At 46.0% G+C, this 17436-nt stretch overlaps 2 protein-coding genes across 2 annotated transcripts; one reads left to right on the forward strand and one right to left on the reverse strand.

The window, feature by feature from the left end:
• Positions 1-249: 249 nt before the first annotated feature.
• LOC307208208 (uncharacterized protein) lies at positions 250-8340 on the reverse strand. The gene is made up of 2 exons (XM_079962766.1): positions 8265-8340; positions 250-2892 (listed from the first exon to the last, which is right to left on the reverse strand). Exon 2 carries the CDS (start codon positions 2880-2882, stop codon positions 840-842), a length of 2043 nt encoding a protein of 680 aa, XP_079818892.1. The 5' UTR covers positions 2883-2892; positions 8265-8340; the 3' UTR covers positions 250-839.
• A 114-nt stretch (positions 8341-8454) lies between these two features.
• Positions 8455-17374, forward strand: LOC307208908 (uncharacterized protein). Its single transcript, XM_079963944.1, has 3 exons — positions 8455-8596; positions 15768-16260; positions 16798-17374. Exons 2-3 carry the CDS (start codon positions 15780-15782, stop codon positions 17295-17297), a joined length of 981 nt encoding a protein of 326 aa, XP_079820070.1. The 5' UTR covers positions 8455-8596; positions 15768-15779; the 3' UTR covers positions 17298-17374.
• The last annotated feature ends 62 nt before the right edge of the window (positions 17375-17436 follow it).

Raw genomic sequence — 17436 nt, forward strand, 5'->3', positions numbered from 1 at the left:
GTGAGTGGCACCCACAGCATCAGTACATGTCCCCGCCCCAATATTATCATCATTATTATTAGAAAATAAAATAGAAAAGTTCTGGGGAAATGGTTGTCCCTCAACAAATATCAAATAAACACCAAGCACTTCTTCCACCAGATAGCAGCAGGTTGCCACATACACACACAAGTCTCTTTTCTTTTCTTTCTTTTTTTAATATAATTTTTATTAATTTTTACATATTAGTTATCATTCATACAGCAGAATTTCACATCATACAATCTTTGGTCTTCCATCAGCCCCTCTCATGGTCTTCCATTCTTATCACTCATTCTGCATTTCTTAAATTCCTATTGCCTTTAATTATCTTAACTAACAGACCCCCTCGTTACCCCTTTTTTTTTTTTTTGCAATATTTCAAATAGTTCACCTTACAAAACTTCTCACAAACCTACAAGCATAATATGATCGTCACAATTACTCTCCAAATAGTCCGTAAATTTATGCCAGTCTTCTGTGAATCTCTGGTCCCGCAGATTTAGAATTCTTCCTGTTAATTTATCTAATTCTGCGTAGTCCATCAGTTTCATCCTCCAGTCTTCTTTTGTCGGTAATTCTTCTTGTTTCCAATTTTGTGCCATTTATATTCTTGCTGCCGCACACAAGTCTCTTTTCATGTTTATTGTTGCTTTGATGAACATACAGAACGAAGGTACTTCTGTTTCGTGTTTGCAGCAGTGGTGAAGTGGAACCTTTGACCTGCGAGTTAATCACCAGAATTCTCTTGGTTCCATCCCTGCCTCCTAAAGCCTTCTCGGACAACACCCACCCACGGTTTGGAGACCTTTCTTCAGGCCTTACAGAAACTTGCTTTCCTCCTCCAGGCTGAGCTCTCTCAAGTGCGGCTCAGTATCTCCATTTGCAGGCAGCACGGCTCTGATCTCCCTTTCAATGGCCTGCGCTCTGGCCTCCAGGCCTCTCTCAAACTCTGCCTTCTTCTCCAGCACCAGCTCCTTCACCGCTTTCCGTGCCGCGTCGCAGCCTTCAGCTAACGCGACTCGCTCGGCAGCCAGGCTTGGTTGGTCAGCTTCCATGGCAAGGAGGCGGCCTAAGCTGCTCACACGCTCCATGAGGTACTTCTCCGACACCAGGGTGTAGGTCTCGGAAATCATGCTTACCAGCTGGGCCATGCTGGAGGCGTTAAAAACATGCCCGTAAACCAGGTCAGCGGTGAAGGCTTTGGATGAGTAGCTGGAGATCTTCTGGGCTCCGTCCACAGTGTCAGAAAATTCTTTCACGCTCCAGACCAAGCAGGAATCAATTAAGTTGGAGATCATTTGGAAAAACCTCACCATCTTCTCCCATTGCTCCTTCACCCGCCCCAGGGCTTTCAGGCCTTTGATGAGCATTTTTCTGGCCGTGTCAAAGTCCACCTCCTTAACTTGATAGCCTCTCATGGTGCAGAGAATCTCCGCCAATTCCTCGTTCTGCTTCTTGAAATTTTCAAAGCTCCTCTGATACTCCTCCCTCGTGGCCTTCAGCGTCTCTCGGCTCTGCTGTACTTTCAGACGGGCATTTTCCACCCCTGAGCTTACTGCTTCCCCCATCTTGGACACGTTGGGTGGTTTGGGGGAAAAGGCCGGAGACCGAGTGTAGGCCTTGCTATAGGAGTCGAACTCCAAGGCCTTCTTGTGGAGTTGGTGTATCCCATCCAGCAAGCTCTTCCCCACAGAACCAAGGCCACCCACCGCCGAGGCCACCTTCTCCAACTGTTGGCAAATATCCAACCCACCTTGGCAAATCTCCTGGGCTTTGACTTTGGCGTCGCACCCTTCCTCTTTCTCAATGGAGTCTCTCAGCCTCTGCAGGTTCTTCTTCACCCACTCTGTCTTGACCTCCCCACTCTTCTCATCAACAATCATAGATGCCTTAAGGCCTCCATGTTCATCCAAGACGTTCTTCAAGCTGGTAGCAAATGTTAACAGCTCAGCAGACTTGGAGCAGATGACACTAGCTGATATAAATGGAAACATCCTGGCCAGTCCCTCCCCACTGCCCATGCCAGCTGCTTCTCCCGGACTCCCCTGCCTCCCTGCTGCCATCCGTGTAAACTCAACCGAAAAAGCACTAAGGGTCTGAGTGAGGGTGGTGACCAGCTCCATTCCCACGGCATCCCAGCCTGTGGGGATGGATTCCATGGCTTTCTTGTACTGCTGGAAGGACTCTTCCACATGCTCCCTCATCTGGTGGTGGTACCTTTCAGCCATCTCCTTGGCCTCCTTGGCCGACTTTTCTCTGATCTTGGCTTGCTCCAGAGCCGTCTTCACTTCCTCCAATTCCTTCTCATAGCCCTGCTTGGCGTTGAGACAAGCCTCGAGGAGTTCCTGGATGAGGTTGATCACATCAGTGAACTTGGCCCTCACCGATTTGGCCAGCCCACCACACTGCTCTGTCGCCGTCTGGAGGTTCCTCAACTGGTTAGGAAGCAAGGCGGTGACCACCTCGGCCTCCTGGATGAGAGTCCGCACAATCGTTTTCATCTGTTCTGGAATGCCGTTTGCCAGCAGCCTGATTTGGTCCATGTTGACGTGAGCCTCGTTGAAGGCGGTCCAGCCTCGGTTGCTGACTTGGCACAAAGAAGCCTTGAAGGATTCTGGGTACTTGAGGTGCTGGAAGCCTCCCTCTGGGCGAAGCAGGTTGATGGAGAAGTCTCCCTGCCCTGTGGAGATGAAGATCAGCTCCCCCAAGATAGCAATGGAGATGGGCGCTGGCATGAGAAACTCTTCCCAGTTGGCATACGGTTTCATGAGAAGCTCGGTTTCTTTGCGGACGTCATGTCCTTTGCTGAGGGTCTCCACAGCCTTGACCAAACCATGTGGTTTTCCTTCTGGCGATGCCATTGTGCGGAGCCTGGGGGACAAAAGTGACATGTCATTCGGGAAAGAGGACCTTGAGAACGGGCCCATCACAATTAATTTTTTCATTCACTTACTCACTCACTTACTCACTCACAAACATTACTCTTTTAACCAAACAGATCCACCTAAAAACTGGAGCCTGAGTCACAAGGGGCAGTCACCTGACTAGTGATAGGTCTCATAAAACCAACAAATTCCTCACCAAGTGTAGGTTGTTGAGACAAGCAAAATCTTGATACTATAGGGAACCAGAAGTTGTAAGTCTCTGAGCATATTCTTGTCAACGTGTATCTGAAGCTGCAAGATTATAACTCTAGCCATTTACCAGAAATAATGCTTAGGGGTTGTATGAGCCAGAAAACTGGTACCATGAATTGGTTTCTTGAACAAACACAAGGGGCCACGATTCTAAGATTGGTAGGCCATTTCCCTTCCCCTTGAGAGACAGCCAGCAGGTGACTCCCAACAGCCATAATTCTACAGATCTGATTTGTGGTAGGTCATCTGATACTATCTGCATCCATGGGCAATACTGATTATATAAACCATCCTCCCCCAGCTTGGTGTCCTTCACGTATTTTGGACTACAACTCCCATCATGCCTCATCATTGGCCATGCTGTCAGGGCTGACAGGAGCTGGAATCCAACAACATCTGGAAGGTACCAGTTTGTCATAGGCTACACATACTTGAGCCTTGGAGACAGTCAGATCAGAGCATAGTGAGAGTTGGGTTCTTTAGAACAGAGGTGGGGAGAAAGTAGATTGGTATCTACTAGTAGATCTCTGGGTGATTCCCAGTGGGTAAGCAACTCCTGTTTAACAAGAGCAGCATCAAAATGATTATTCTCCTTGTCACCACAATTAGACTGCTGAAATGAAGAAAACTTAGGTGTGGATTTTTATGTGGAAAGTCTGTGAGTATAAGCTCAGTTCTGGCACTCAGAACAAGTCAGTGTGCTCAGCAGCAGCAGCTCACAGGTAATAATAATAATAATAATAATAATAATAATAATAATAATAATAATAATATTTTATTTATACCCCGCCCATCTGGCTGGGTTTCCCCAGCCACTCTGGGGGGCTCCCAACAGAATATTAAAAACACGATAAAAGATCTAACATTAAAAACTTCCCTAAACAGGGCTGCCTTCAGATGTCTTCTAAAAGTCTGGTAGTTGTTTTCCTCTTTGACATCTGGTGGGAGGGCGTTCCAGAGGGAAGGTGCCACCACCGAGAAGGCCCTCTGCCTTGTAACTTGGCTTCTCGCAGTAAGGGAACCGCCAGAAGGCCCTCGGCACTGGACCTCCTTCAGGTATACTGGACCGATGCCATTTAGGGCTTTAAAGGTCAGCACCAACACTTTGAATTGTGCTGGGAAACGTACTGGGAGCCAATGTAGGTCTTTCAAGACCGGTGTTATGTGGTCTTGGCAGCCGCTCCCAGTTACCAATCTAGCTGTCGCATTCTGGATTAGTTGTAGTTTCCGGGTCACCTTCAAAGGCAGCCCCACGTAGAGCGCATTGCAGTATTCCAAGCGAGGTAGGGATGGATGGATTTGCCAACTGCAATTCTCTCATTTGTCCAACCTTAGATTTGGTACTCCAACTTCTGCAGCAAATTTGCAACTTTGGAAAAGCCTCATGAAAATCTACTGCATTTTAGTGGCCATTACTCCTGATACGCTATAATGCATTCACGTATGCTATTTTCAGGAATATATGCATTTTCATGTCCACTTGATCTTAAAACATAAATTCCTGTACACATTGCTTGGGTGGAGAACGACACTACAGAATTCAGAGAAGTGTATATTTTGAATGGTGGTATGTTTTGAAATGTGCCAATTTGGTAGGTTTGCCTTCAAAAGAAATGTAATCTCCCACATCCCTAATCACAGGGGAACATGTTCTTTAGTTCTAAGCATATATTGTTTTGCATCTTGGTCTGTTTTGTGGCTCTTTGAGTTCCAGTAAAAAACCAAGCAAGGTCCTGCAAACCTGATGCCTGCCCTCCCTTACTATGGATGGTGCTTGCTTTCTAAAGGCAGCAAAAAGGTAAAGGTAAAGGGACCCCTGACCATTAGATCTAGTCGTGACCGACCCTGGGATTGTGGCACTCATCTCACTTTATTGGCCGAGGGAGCCGGCATACAGCTTCTGGGCCAAGTGGCCAGCATGACTAAGCCGCTTCTGGTGAACCAGAGCAGTGCATGGAAACGCCGTTTACCTTCCCGCAGAAGCGGTACCTATTTATCTACTTGCACTTTGACGTGCTTTCAAACTGCTAGGTGGGCAGGAGCAGGGACCAAGCAACGGGAGCTCACCCTGTCACGGGGATTTGAACCGCCAACCTTCTGATCGGCAAGTCCTAAGCTCTGTGGTTTAACCCACAGCGCCACCCGCATCCCTTAAAGGCAGTATAGGGGGCCAGAATGTCAGGATTTTCTTAAAACTTAGTGGTGTCAGTGAGTTACAGCTGGAGGTGGAAGAGACCACTGGCCCCAGTCTCTGGATTCTCTTGGAAGGTAGCAGATGTTGAATGGGACGCAGGTGGCGCTGTGGGTTAAAGCCTCAGCGCCTAGGGCTTGCCGATCGAAAGGTCGGTGGTTCGAATCCCTGCGGCGGGGTGTGCTCCCGCTGCTCGGTCCCAGCGCCTGCCAACCTAGCAGTTCGAAAGCACCTCCGGGTGCAAGTAGATAAATAGGGACCGCTTACCATCGGGAAGGTAAACGGCGTTTCCGTGTGCGGCTCTGGCTCTGGCTCTGGCCAGAGCAGCGATGTCACGCTGGCCACGTGACCCGGAAGTGTCTCCGGACAGCGCTGGCCCCTGGCCTCTTAAGTGAGATGGGCGCACAACCCCAGAGTCTGTCAAGACTGGCCCGTACGGGCAGGGGTACCTTTACCTTTACCTTAGCAGATGTTGAAGCTACAGCTAAATAACTTAGAATCAGGAGGATTCTAGAAGAGAGAGTTATAGGAAAGAGACCAGGCAGGAAAGTCTTGGGGCGCTCTAATGGGTTAGCTAGATGGAAGAAACAATACTGAAAGTCAGGATTTCCGTGTTCTCTGAAATGGGAAGAAGATGTAGCAATTCATGGAAATGAATGGATTTGACAGCTTTGTGCAAAGAATCTGAAACGCGCCTGCTTTTAGCTTACTGAGTCAATTTGCCATTTGACTGACTGGTTTATGGGCTCAAACAACTCTGTTGCAACATAATTTGCCGCCCTCACTTTTTGTTATCTTTCTTCAAGGATTGACAGCCTTGGATTGCCTTTGGGTTTACAAAAACACACAAGCCGTTAATCAACCACCCCGGTAACAACAAACCAGGTCTGAGTTGGGGAAGGGCAGGGGGAACAGATGGAAAAAGCAGATAGTCATAAAAGTGGATGGGTTTATTAGCCCTTGCTTAACATTCCCCCGTAAAAGGCTCAGAGAGCCTTCCTCTTTTTTGAAGCTATAAAACATTATCTTGCAGATAGGAATAGTTCCAAACATGTGGCCTATTAGTTAAGAGCCATGCAGACAAATGGATATTCAGACACCAGTGATGCGTCCACAATCAAACAATTAGTTTGGATTCATAATATTGAAGAAGAAGAAAGAACTACGAAATTTGCAAGTTCATGTAACACAGTTTAAAACTACAAAAATAAAAAAAATAAAATTGCATTGGCACTTTAATATAGATCAATATCAGTCCCTTCATATGATGCAAACACCAGCTGATAACCATTTGCCCTGAGTACATTCTTGAGAATATCTCTCTCAGGGTTTACATACTTTTCTTCTCGTCCCGCTGCTTTTACCTGGGGAAAACTGCTTTTTTACACCGAACTGGAGCAAACGGCAATGGGCTTTCCCGCAGATTGAGATTTGTTCTGATTAAAAGCTAAAGAGCAGTTCAAGGGGGAAACTTCCCAGACCTGTGCTTTGCAGGGACGAAGAACAAGCAAAGGACAAGCAGAGCGGTCGGTGGGCTGTTTGTCCTTTTCATTTTTCCCGTTACAAAACATGTTGCACAAATGTGTGAACTTTCAAATGGTCTACTTCTAAAAAATACAGTATACCCCACCGAGTGCAGATGGGGGGCTAGCTCCTTGTCGCCTCCTCAGCTCTGCTGTTTACAGAATTCCCACTCAGTGTATACACCAGACATTCAAAGAACATTTCCCCCCACATTCTGAGAATTGTAGCTTACCCCTCACAGAACTACAACTCCCAGTGCCATTAACAAACTACAGTTCACAGGATTCTTGGGAGGGGCAAATGTGCCCTGAACGTGCCTTAAAGGTCTGGTGTGGATGCGGCCCCTGATTCCTAGCATTCAGCCCCTTACCCTGATTCACTAGAATCTACTTCCTTTCCCCCAATAAAACTAGGAATCTGTTGTTCTGTTGAGGCAGCCAATGCTCTCAGCTGCCCTTGTGGAACTCAGCAGAGAGAAGGATGTGAGCAAAACCGCCTGTCATTACTCTGGCTCCACCTACTGTTGTTGCCCTCTTTTTGTCTTCTGCCGATAGGCATCAGCCACTACTGTGTTGACCCCTTATTCCGCTACTGAAGGGTGTTTAAATGATGGCTAATGTTTTTCCATGATCTTCCCCATACGTTATCCCTTTTCTTGCCCTCCCTTTCGTAAGCTTACTTATTAGTGCTGTTCTCTCTTTTTAAAATAATAATAACAACAATTTTTATTGGTTATACAAATTCGTTCATATGAATAAAATTGTTGCAAATATCAAAATTAAAACAAGATTCTTCTGAATCTCAGGACTTCCCTCCTCCCCTCAGTGGGTTCTTAAAACACGTTTGTCAACTGCATACAGTGGTACCTCAGGTTACAGACGCTTCAGGTTACATTTCAGGTTACTTTGCTTCAGGATGAGAACAGAAATCACGCAGTGGCGGTGCGGCGGCAGCGGGAGGCCCCATTAGCTAAAGTGGTGCTTCAGGTTAAGAACAGTTTCAGGTTAAGAACGGACCTCCGGGACGAATTAAGTTCTTAACCCAAGGTACCACTGTATTATAAGTTCATCCAAATTACAGTCCTCCGTTATGTCCAAAGTCTCTGTTACATTGCAAGAGTTATTAAAAGCCTGCCAAAGAGTCCAAGTTTTTACAGTGTTCTTTTAGATATAATCTACATTTCTCCCAATCTCTATTGAAGTTTTCTGCTTTTTAGTAATGTTCTCCATCCAGCCCCCATGCCGCTCCATTAAAATCCCAAGGCCCACAAATTTGTAGCGCCTCAATAGTCCTCCTCACCACCCTGTTCATTTCACACTATTTTTTACAGTAAAATGAGCTGCCAGTGCTAAAATCTCCAGGGATCCCCTCTTGCATCAAAGCTCACTCACCTTTCGTTGAGCCAAAAGACAAGGGTGCAGTGTGCTCAGGTCTCAGCTGAGGGCCCCATAAATAGGCTGTGGGTGTGTTAAGCCACATACCCCAAGCGTTTCGAAAGACCTGGCTGCACATGGACATAAATCCTAGTTCCTCCCAAGTTGATGTTTAAACCCTTGGGCTGGGTGGTGAGGAATGGGAAGAGCTGCCGCGTTTGCATTTTACATTCCGATTGGCTTACCATCCCTGTTATTTGCAGGTGGTCCTGGAAAGCAAAGTGTAGATTTGGAAGCACGGACGAGATCCAGAGCAAGCGAAGATTGCGCAAGTGGCAGCTTCCAACAGGGTAAGTCTCTACAGCAAAGTAAAAGGCTGTCAGTGGATGGGCTGTCAGTGGCGAAGCTGTGTGCTCCGGCACCGGGGGGCAAAGAGCAGGCAGGGGCATGGCTTGCGTCCTGGGGGCATGGCGCCTGGCGCAGTGGGGGGTTGCGCAGCGCATGTCCGGGGGGCGGCCACGATGGCACCCCCCTCCCCGATGGTGACAGGGGCGATGCCCTCCCCTGTCCACCTCCCATTCCTCTGCCAGTGTGGGCAGTAACATTGAGTTTCTGGCACCAAATGAAAAGCATATACAGTGGTACCTCTGGTTGCGAACGGGATCCGTTCCGGAGGCCCATTCGCAACATGAAAAGAATGCAACCTGCAGCGGCGCGTCTGCGTATACGTGGGTTGCAATTCGCCGCTTCTGCACATTACATCATTTTGTGCATCTGCGCATGCGTGAGCGGTGAAACCTGGAAGTAACCCTTTCTGGTGCTTCCGGGTCGCCGCGGGACACAACCTGAAAAAACGTAACGTGAAGCAAACGTAACATAAGGTATGACTTTATGTTTTATGACAGATGACTTCAATGCCCCCTCCCCCGCAATTTAAGTCGGTAGCAAATATAATGAGGCAGGGACCACAGGTCATTGATTTTGAAAAGAGGAATTGAGTTTAATTGCAGAAATTCTTGGTATCTTCACTTGAAGATGAAAGGGAGTGGAATTGATCGGGACGGCCACTGGCTACCAGTCAGAGTAGACAATACTGAAGTGAATGGACAAATAGTCTGAGCTAGTATACGCAAGTTTCCAAATAATGCAGAATGTTTTTTTCAGGCAGGACAGATCTAACAAAAAATAATAATGGGTATGTTCAGCCTTACAAGACTTGCCAATAATGTTACAGTGGCAGCTTGGGTTAAGAACTGAATTCGTTCTGGAGGTCCGTTCTTAACCTGAAACTGTTCTTAACCTGAGGTACCACTTTAGCTAATGGGGCCTCCTGCTGCTGCCACACGATTTCTGTTCTGGCATCATGCGGATGCCCAGTAAAATGTGAGTGAGTGAAGCATGCCAGTGCTGGGGTTCAGGACACCAAAGAGCTACTTCGGCCAGTTACAAACAGATGATTAACTTGCCACACTATCCTCCAGTTCCCCTTTTGGACCACATTTCATAAAGACAGCTATGGTCCTCAGGTGGGTCTTGTCTTAACTTCTGACCTGATATCCTTGGACAATGGGCTTGCATTCCTGAGTGGGGTGGTAAGAGAGGACCCTCTCCCTTAATCTGAGCAAACACAAGCCTGTGTGCCATACAAATGGTCTCATCTCAATTCTAGCTAGGGTTCCTCCGTAGCTGAGCTGTTGGACTACATTATCCCCATAATTCCTGGCCATTGTTTATATTTGAGGGTAAAGGGCCTTCTCGGTAGTGGCGCCTGGCATGTGGAACGCCCTCCCGTCAGATGTCAAGGAAATAAACAACAACAACAATTATTATTATTAATTGAATTTATATATAAAACCACAAAATATATAATCAAAATAAAAACAACAGCCCAATAATGCCCCCCACCAAAACACCACATTTTAAAAGGGCATATCTGATTTTGGAAGACACCTGAAGGCAGCCCTATTCAGGCAAGTTTTTAATGTTTGATGTCTTACTGTGCTTAATGTTTTCATTTGTTGGAAGCTGCCCAGAGTGGCTGGGGCAACCCAGTCAGATAGGTGGCTGCTGCTGCTGCTGCTTCTGCTTCTTCTTCTTCTTCTTCTTCTTCTTCTTCTTCTTCTTCTTCTTCTTATTATTATTATTATTATTGCTGATGGGAATCATAGTCCAATTTTGGGAAGGAACCACACTGGCTTTCTCTTGCATTTAACATCTCCCTCCCAAAGAACCCCCCACAGTCCAGGCATATGATGCAACTTTTATTTTAACCCACCAAGTTGACCCACCTGCCTGGCTCTACATCTCTACCTTTTATTGCCCCTCAGGGCCTTCTTTAGTTTATTCCTTATCTGTAGGATGGCAATTTGTCTCTATTACTTGACTAAAAGGAATGTGGAGGCCACTGCCTCAGGGCGGTTGGCACATCTTTGCTGATCTCAGGAGAAATTGTCTTACGTACAGAAACCAAGCCCTGCTTCCAACACACTGAGGAGGGAATTCCCCCTGCCAAGGGTGAGAATTAAGGTGGTTCACAAGAGAGGAAGAGGATTCCTTGGCTATGAGAGTTGATATTATCTTAGGGTCGTTTTTTACAGGCCCATGTTGCAATTCAGGATGAACTGATGAGGCATCTAATCATAAGCCTGCATTTTTATCAATCTTATATTTTGATCAGGGCCTGTATCTTAAAATGAGCTTGTTGTTGTGTTGTTTAGTCGTTTAGTCGTGTCCGACTCTTCGTGACCCCATGGACCAGAGAACGCCAGGCACTCCTGTCCTCCACTGCCCCCCGCAGCTTGGTCAGACTCATGCTGGTAACCTCGAAAACACTATCCAACCATCTCGTCCTCTGTCGCCCCCTTCTCCTTGTGCCCTCCATCTTTCCCAACATCAGGGTCTTCTCCAGGGAGTCTTCTCTTCTCATGAGGTGGCCAAAGTACTGGAGCCTCAGCTTCACAATCTGTCCTTCCAGTGAGCACTCAGGGCTGATTTCCTTCAGAATGGAGAGGTTTGATCTTCTTGCAGTCCATGGGACTCTCAAGAGTCTCCTCCAGCACCATAATTCAAAAGCATCAATTCTTCGGCGATCAGCCTTCTTTATGGTCCAGCTCTCACTTCCATACATCACTACTGGGAAAACCATAGCTTTAACTATACGGACCTTTGTTGGCAAGGTGATGTCTCTACTTCTCAAGATGCTGTCTAGGCCTGTCATTGCCCTTCTCCCAAGAAGCAGGCGTCTTTTAATTTCGTGGCTGCTGTCACCATCTGCAGTGATCATGGAGCCCAAGAAAGTAAAATCTCTCACTGCCTCCATTTCTTCCCCTTCTATTTGCCAGGAGGTGATGGGACCAGTAGCCATGATCTTCGTTTTTTTGATGTTGAGCTTCAGACCATATTTTGCACTCTCCTCTTTCACCCTCAATAAAAAGTTCTTTAATTCCTCCTCACTTTCTGCCATCAAGGTTGTGTCATCTGCATATCTGAGGTTGTTGATATTTCTTCCGGCAATCTTAATTCCGGCTAGGGATTCATCCAGCCCAGCCTTTCGCATGATGAATTCTGCATATAAGTTAAATAAGCAGGGAGACAAAATGCAGCCTTGTCGTACTCCTTTCCCAATTTTGAACCAGTCAGTTGTTCCATATCCAGTTCTAACTGTAGCTTCTTGTCCCACATAGAGATTTCTCAGGAGACAGATGAGGTGATCAGGCACTCCCATTTCTTTAAGAACTTGCCATAGTTTGCCATGGTCGACACAGTCAAAGGCTTTTGCATAGTCAATGAAGCAGAAGTAAATGTCTTTCTGGAACTCTCTAGCTTTCTCCATAATCCAGCGCATGTTTGCAATTTGGTCTCTGGTTCCTCTGCCTCTTCTAAATCCAACTTGCACTTCTGGGAGTTCTCGGTCCACATACTGCTTGAGCCTTCCTTGTAGAATTTTAAGCATAACCTTGCTAGCGTGAGAAATTAGTGCAATTGTGCGATAGTTGGAGCATTCTTTGGCACTGCCCTTCTTTGGGATTGGGATGTAGACTGATCTTCTCCAATCTTCTGGCCACTGCTGAGTTTTCCAAACTTGCTGGCATATTGAGTGTAGCACCTTAACAGCATCATCTTTTAAAATTTTAAATAGTTCAGCTGGAATACCATCACTTCCACTGGCCTTGTTATTTGCAGTGCTTTCTAAGGCCCATTTGACTTCACTCTCCAGGATGTCTGGCTCAAGGTCAGCAACCACACTACCTGGGGTATATGAGACATCCGTTTCTTTCTGGTATAATTCCTCTGTGTATTCTTGCCACCTCTTCTTGATGTCTTCTGCTTCTGTTAGGTCCTTTCCACTTTTGTCCTTTATTATGGAAATCTTTGTACGAAATGTTCCTTTCATATCTCCAATTTTCTTGAACAGATCTCTGGTTCTTCCCATTCTATTGCTTTCCTCTATTTCTTTGCATTGCTTGTTTAAGAAGGTCTTCTTGTCTCTCCTTGCTATTCTTTGGAAATCTGCATTCAATTTCCTGTATGTTTCACGATCTCCCTTGCATTTTGCTTGCCTTCTCTCCCCCGCTATTTGTAAGGCCTCATTGGACAGCCACTTTGCTTTCTTGCATTTCCTTTTCATTGGGATGGTTTTCGTTGCTGCCTCCTGTATAATGTTACGAGCCTCCATCCATAGTTCTTCAGGCACTCTGTCCACCAAATCTAAATCCTTAAACCTGTTCCTCACTTCCACTGTGTATTCATAAGGGATTTGACTTAGATTGTATCTTACCGGCCCAGTGGTTTTTCCTACTTTCTTCAGTTTAAGCTTGAATTTTGCTATAAGAAGCTGATGATCTGAGCCACAGTCAGCTCCAGGTCTTGTTTTTGCTGACTGTATAGAGCTTCTCCATCTTTGGCTGCAGAGAATATAATCAATCTGATTTCGATGCTGCCCATCTGGTGATGTCCATGTGTAGAGTCGTCTCTTGTGTTGTTGGAAAAGCGTGTTTGTGATGACCAGCTTGTTCTCTTGACAGAACTCTATTAGCCTTTGCCCTGCTTCGTTTTGATCTCCAAGGCCAAACTTGCCAGTTGTTCCTTTTATCTCTTGACTCCCTACTTTAGCATTCCAATCCCCTATAATGAGAAGAACATCCTTCTTTGGTGTCACTTCTATAACGTGTTGTAAGTCTTCATAGAATTGGTCAATTTCAGTTTCTTCAGCACCAGTAGTTGGTGCATAAACTTGGATTACTGTGATGTTAAAAGGTCTGCCTTGGATTCGTGAGCTTAAAGATCTTCAATGAGCTTAAAGATCTTCAATGAGCTTAAAGATCTTCAAAATGAGCTTAAAGATCTTCAATGAGCTTAAAGATCTTCAAAATGAGCTTAAAGATCTTCAAATGTTTCATGCCAGGCAGAAGAGCAGCTGCCTAAGAACCTTGGCAAAATGTTTTTCCTCCTAGACAAGGGGGCCCCCTGATTTATAGCAGAAAACAATTCTCAAAGTAGTAAAAAGGGAATTACAGGCTGACAGCCAAGGTTACACTGACCCTACATATTACAGAAGATAAAAAAAGAGATAAACATAATTAAGAGTGGGTAAATAGTAAAATAAAACCATGTGCCTCCCATTAAACTTGAGCCATATTTTCCTAAGGTTCAAAGGTCAAGAGCAATGGAAAAGCATCTAGCTGGCAGAAAGGAAGAGAATATTTTGGGAAGTCTTTTTCTAAAGTTGTTTCTTTCTTAAACTGAGATCCTTTTAAGATTTCTTTTCCTTTTAAAAGGTTATTTATGTTATGTATAAAATATATTGGCTTAAATGTAATTATGCAAAGGAATTAGAAGCTAAGAAATGTTAAATCCTTATGCTAGATTCTTATTTCATATAGTTGGAAGAGATCACAGGGGCCATCAGCTACCAGCCCCCCTTGCCAAGCAGGAAACATCATTAGAGCATTTGTCAAGCTTTTGTTTAGAGACCTCCAAAGGAAGGAGATCTTTCAATGATGATCCTTGACATCTGTTTAAGATAAAAATTTGAGATTAAACCATTTGTTTTGGAGGGCAATAGGGCGAGGTGAGCTGGTAATTAAGGTTCCTTGTTGAGACACTTGTAAGATATATTACTACTTATTTGTCATTTATAGATAGAAGAATATATAGCTTTTTGTTTCCCATAAAAGGACAGAAGGAAATGGGTGTATCTTTTGTGATTGGTTCTAGCAAACAGCCAATAGGAATTTCAACCAGGCTGATTGGACAGAGGCAGCCACAGGAGGAGCAAGGGGGCTGGATTATGGAAATATAAGTGCTGGCCAGAATGGCAGGAGGCCAGGCCAGAGCTTGGTAACCATATACCACTGTGCCTCATATTTATTTGTCTGACAAATAAATTATTATTTTAATTTCTCTATTGCTGCGTTGAATATTTCATTCCAGCTAAGCGTTAACCACAAGCAGGGTGCTACACTGAGGCTTATGATGGGCTCCTCTAAGCACGTTCCAAGTTACTGCATTTGGGCCAATGGGTTCCACTGACCCAAGCCAAGAAGAAAATTAGTGAATGAGTAATGTCCTGTTGCAGAATCCACACAGGGTGGTTTCTGCTTTGATCAGTGACACTCAAGGACGTACAGTGGTGTAGTGGTTAAGAGCAGTGGACTCGTAGTCTGGTGAACCGGGTTCGATTCCCCGCTCCTCCACATGCAGCTGCTGGGTGACCTTGGGCCAGTCACACTTCTCTCCGAAGTCTCTCAGCCTCACTCACCTCACAGAGTGTTTGTTGTGGGGGAGGAAGGGAAAGGAGAATGTTAACCGCTTTGAGACTCCTTCGGGTAGTGATAAAGTGGAATATCAAATCCAAACTCTTCTTCTTCTTCTACAACATAATGCACCAATAACTCAATCTTATGCATGTTTATTTTAATTTCAATTCAATTTGTATACAGTTGTACCTTGGAAGTCAAACAGAATTCGTTCTGGAAGTCCATTCAACTTCCAAAACATTCGGAAACCAAGGCGTGGCTTCCGATTGGCTGCAGGAAGCTTCCGGGTCGTGTGGCCAGTGTGACTAAGCCGCTTCTGGCAAACCAGAGCAGCGCACGGAAACGCCGTTTACTTTTCCGCCGGAGCGGTACCTATTTATCTATTTGCACTTCGATGTGCTTTCGAACTGCTAGGTTGGCAGGAGCACTTTGACGTGCTTTCGAACTGCTAGGTTGGCAGGAGCTGGGACCGAGCAACGGGAGCTCACCCCATCATGGGGATTCAAACCGCCAACCTTCTAATCGGCAAGTCCTAGGCTCTGTGGTTTAACCCACAGCGCCACCCGCGTCCCATTGATACTGCCTTATGTGTGGAGTAAAGCAAGGACTATTCTGTCAGGACATTTATTGAGCAACATTTTCATAAATTCACAATGGTGTCCAAAATTGGCCTACTTTCACTAAGTTCTCAATCTGGCTTTCTGCATGAAGTTTGCTACACGAGTGTCCTTAATACGCTCTCCATTTCTGTTTCCCCTTCTAGCTCCCATCCAGCATGGCTCTTGTGCACGATACGACTTATAACTCCTCCATCAAGGAACACCTGGAGGCCGGAATGAAAGAGCTTGTGCTCCTCACCGGACTTCTGCTCCTTCCGTGGTCAAATAAGGAGGAGACGTGTGCTAAAACCCGCGGCCAGGTCACCAAAGCATCGCATCGTTTTTCCGAGGCTGAACATAGTCTTGAGTCTCGCCTGCAGCTGCTCGATTCCCAGTCGGAGACCCTGATAGCCATGAAGAAACTCATGCAAGATGACCTGCAGGAGAAGAAGGGGGACTTGGCAGACCTCGGAACCCAGATCGTTGCCCTCAAGGAAGCTGAGAAGTCGTCCCAGGAAATGCTGAAAACTGCGGAGGTGCATCTGGAACATACAAAGGAGCAGCTGAGACTGGCTCGTGAGGGAGTAGCAAGGAACCATGTGGGCCGGGAAATCGGCCTCCGGATGATGGCCCTGCCAGGGCTTGGGTTGTTCATTGGTAGGTTATCCCCCGAGCCAGCAAGTCTGGAACCAGAAGTGGTACCTTCAAGATACCAGAACATCTCACCCCAACCCATTCCCTCAATACCCCCATGAAATATACTCGGAGTAGAATGTGGATTTCATGCTCTTTATTCAGCTCATAGTAGTGAGGAATGAAAGTTTCCCCAAAATATCTGCTTTATATACATTATTTACACAATGGGCCGCACGTGATTGGCTAATTTCAGGATTCTCCTGTAGGCCAATCAGGTTGCGGATTCACTTCCACCCGGAGCTGTATTGGGTGGCTCCTGCGGACCAGTCATACTGCTGCATTGTTCTAGGATCAATCAGACTGCTGCATTCTGAAATCTATTGTTCTAGGACGAAACAGACTGCTGCATTCTGAATCCTATTGTTCTAGGACCAAACAGACTGCTGCATTCTGGATCCTATTGTTCTAGGACCAATCAGACTGCTGCATTTTGGATCCTATTCAACTCAGTACATAACACCCCAGATGAAATTATCACTGATTTGTCTTTTCTTTTAGGAGCTGGCATGGCTATTGGTTACCAGGTGGCCTTGGACTCAGCAGAGAAACTACTAATTGAGGCGCAACAGGCTGTGGACCTCTGCACAGCCCAAGTGGCTGGCTACAGTGACAAGATCGCACGCCTCTCCCAAAAGCAGCAGAAGGTGCAAACTGGAATCAACTCCGCAAATCAGAGGATCCCCCAGATTGAAGCCCAGTGTGGTGAGCTGCTTGCTCTCCAGAGGGAAGTGTCAGTGCAGCAGTCCTGGATCAGAAACTGCCTTTCCCTGTTGGATCTACTGGCAGGCAAGATTCACGCAGCTGAAGTCATGTCCAGCTATGCCTGCGTCCCTGAGTTGCTGGTGGATGTCTTGGAGGAAATCGCAGTCCTGATGGGAGGGAAGGATGGAGCAGCATTCCAGGCTGATAAGGAACTCCAGGCCTCCGTTCTGGAAATCAACAAAGCTGTGAATTCTCTGAGAGCCAGGGCGGGAAAGAATGTGTCCACTGATGATTAACCTCTCCGTGGTCTCTCTGATCAAAATGATTTTAAACAGTACTGCGCTGTACCTGTTTTCCCATTCCAGTTCCCCATTTCTGATGCTTAACTAAATGCTGCTTATCTACACAATTTGTAAGGATTTTGGTGGCAGGATT

This window comes from Podarcis cretensis, assembly GCF_951804945.1.
Source record: "Podarcis cretensis genome assembly, chromosome: 2".
Taxonomy (NCBI): domain Eukaryota; kingdom Metazoa; phylum Chordata; class Lepidosauria; order Squamata; family Lacertidae; genus Podarcis; species Podarcis cretensis.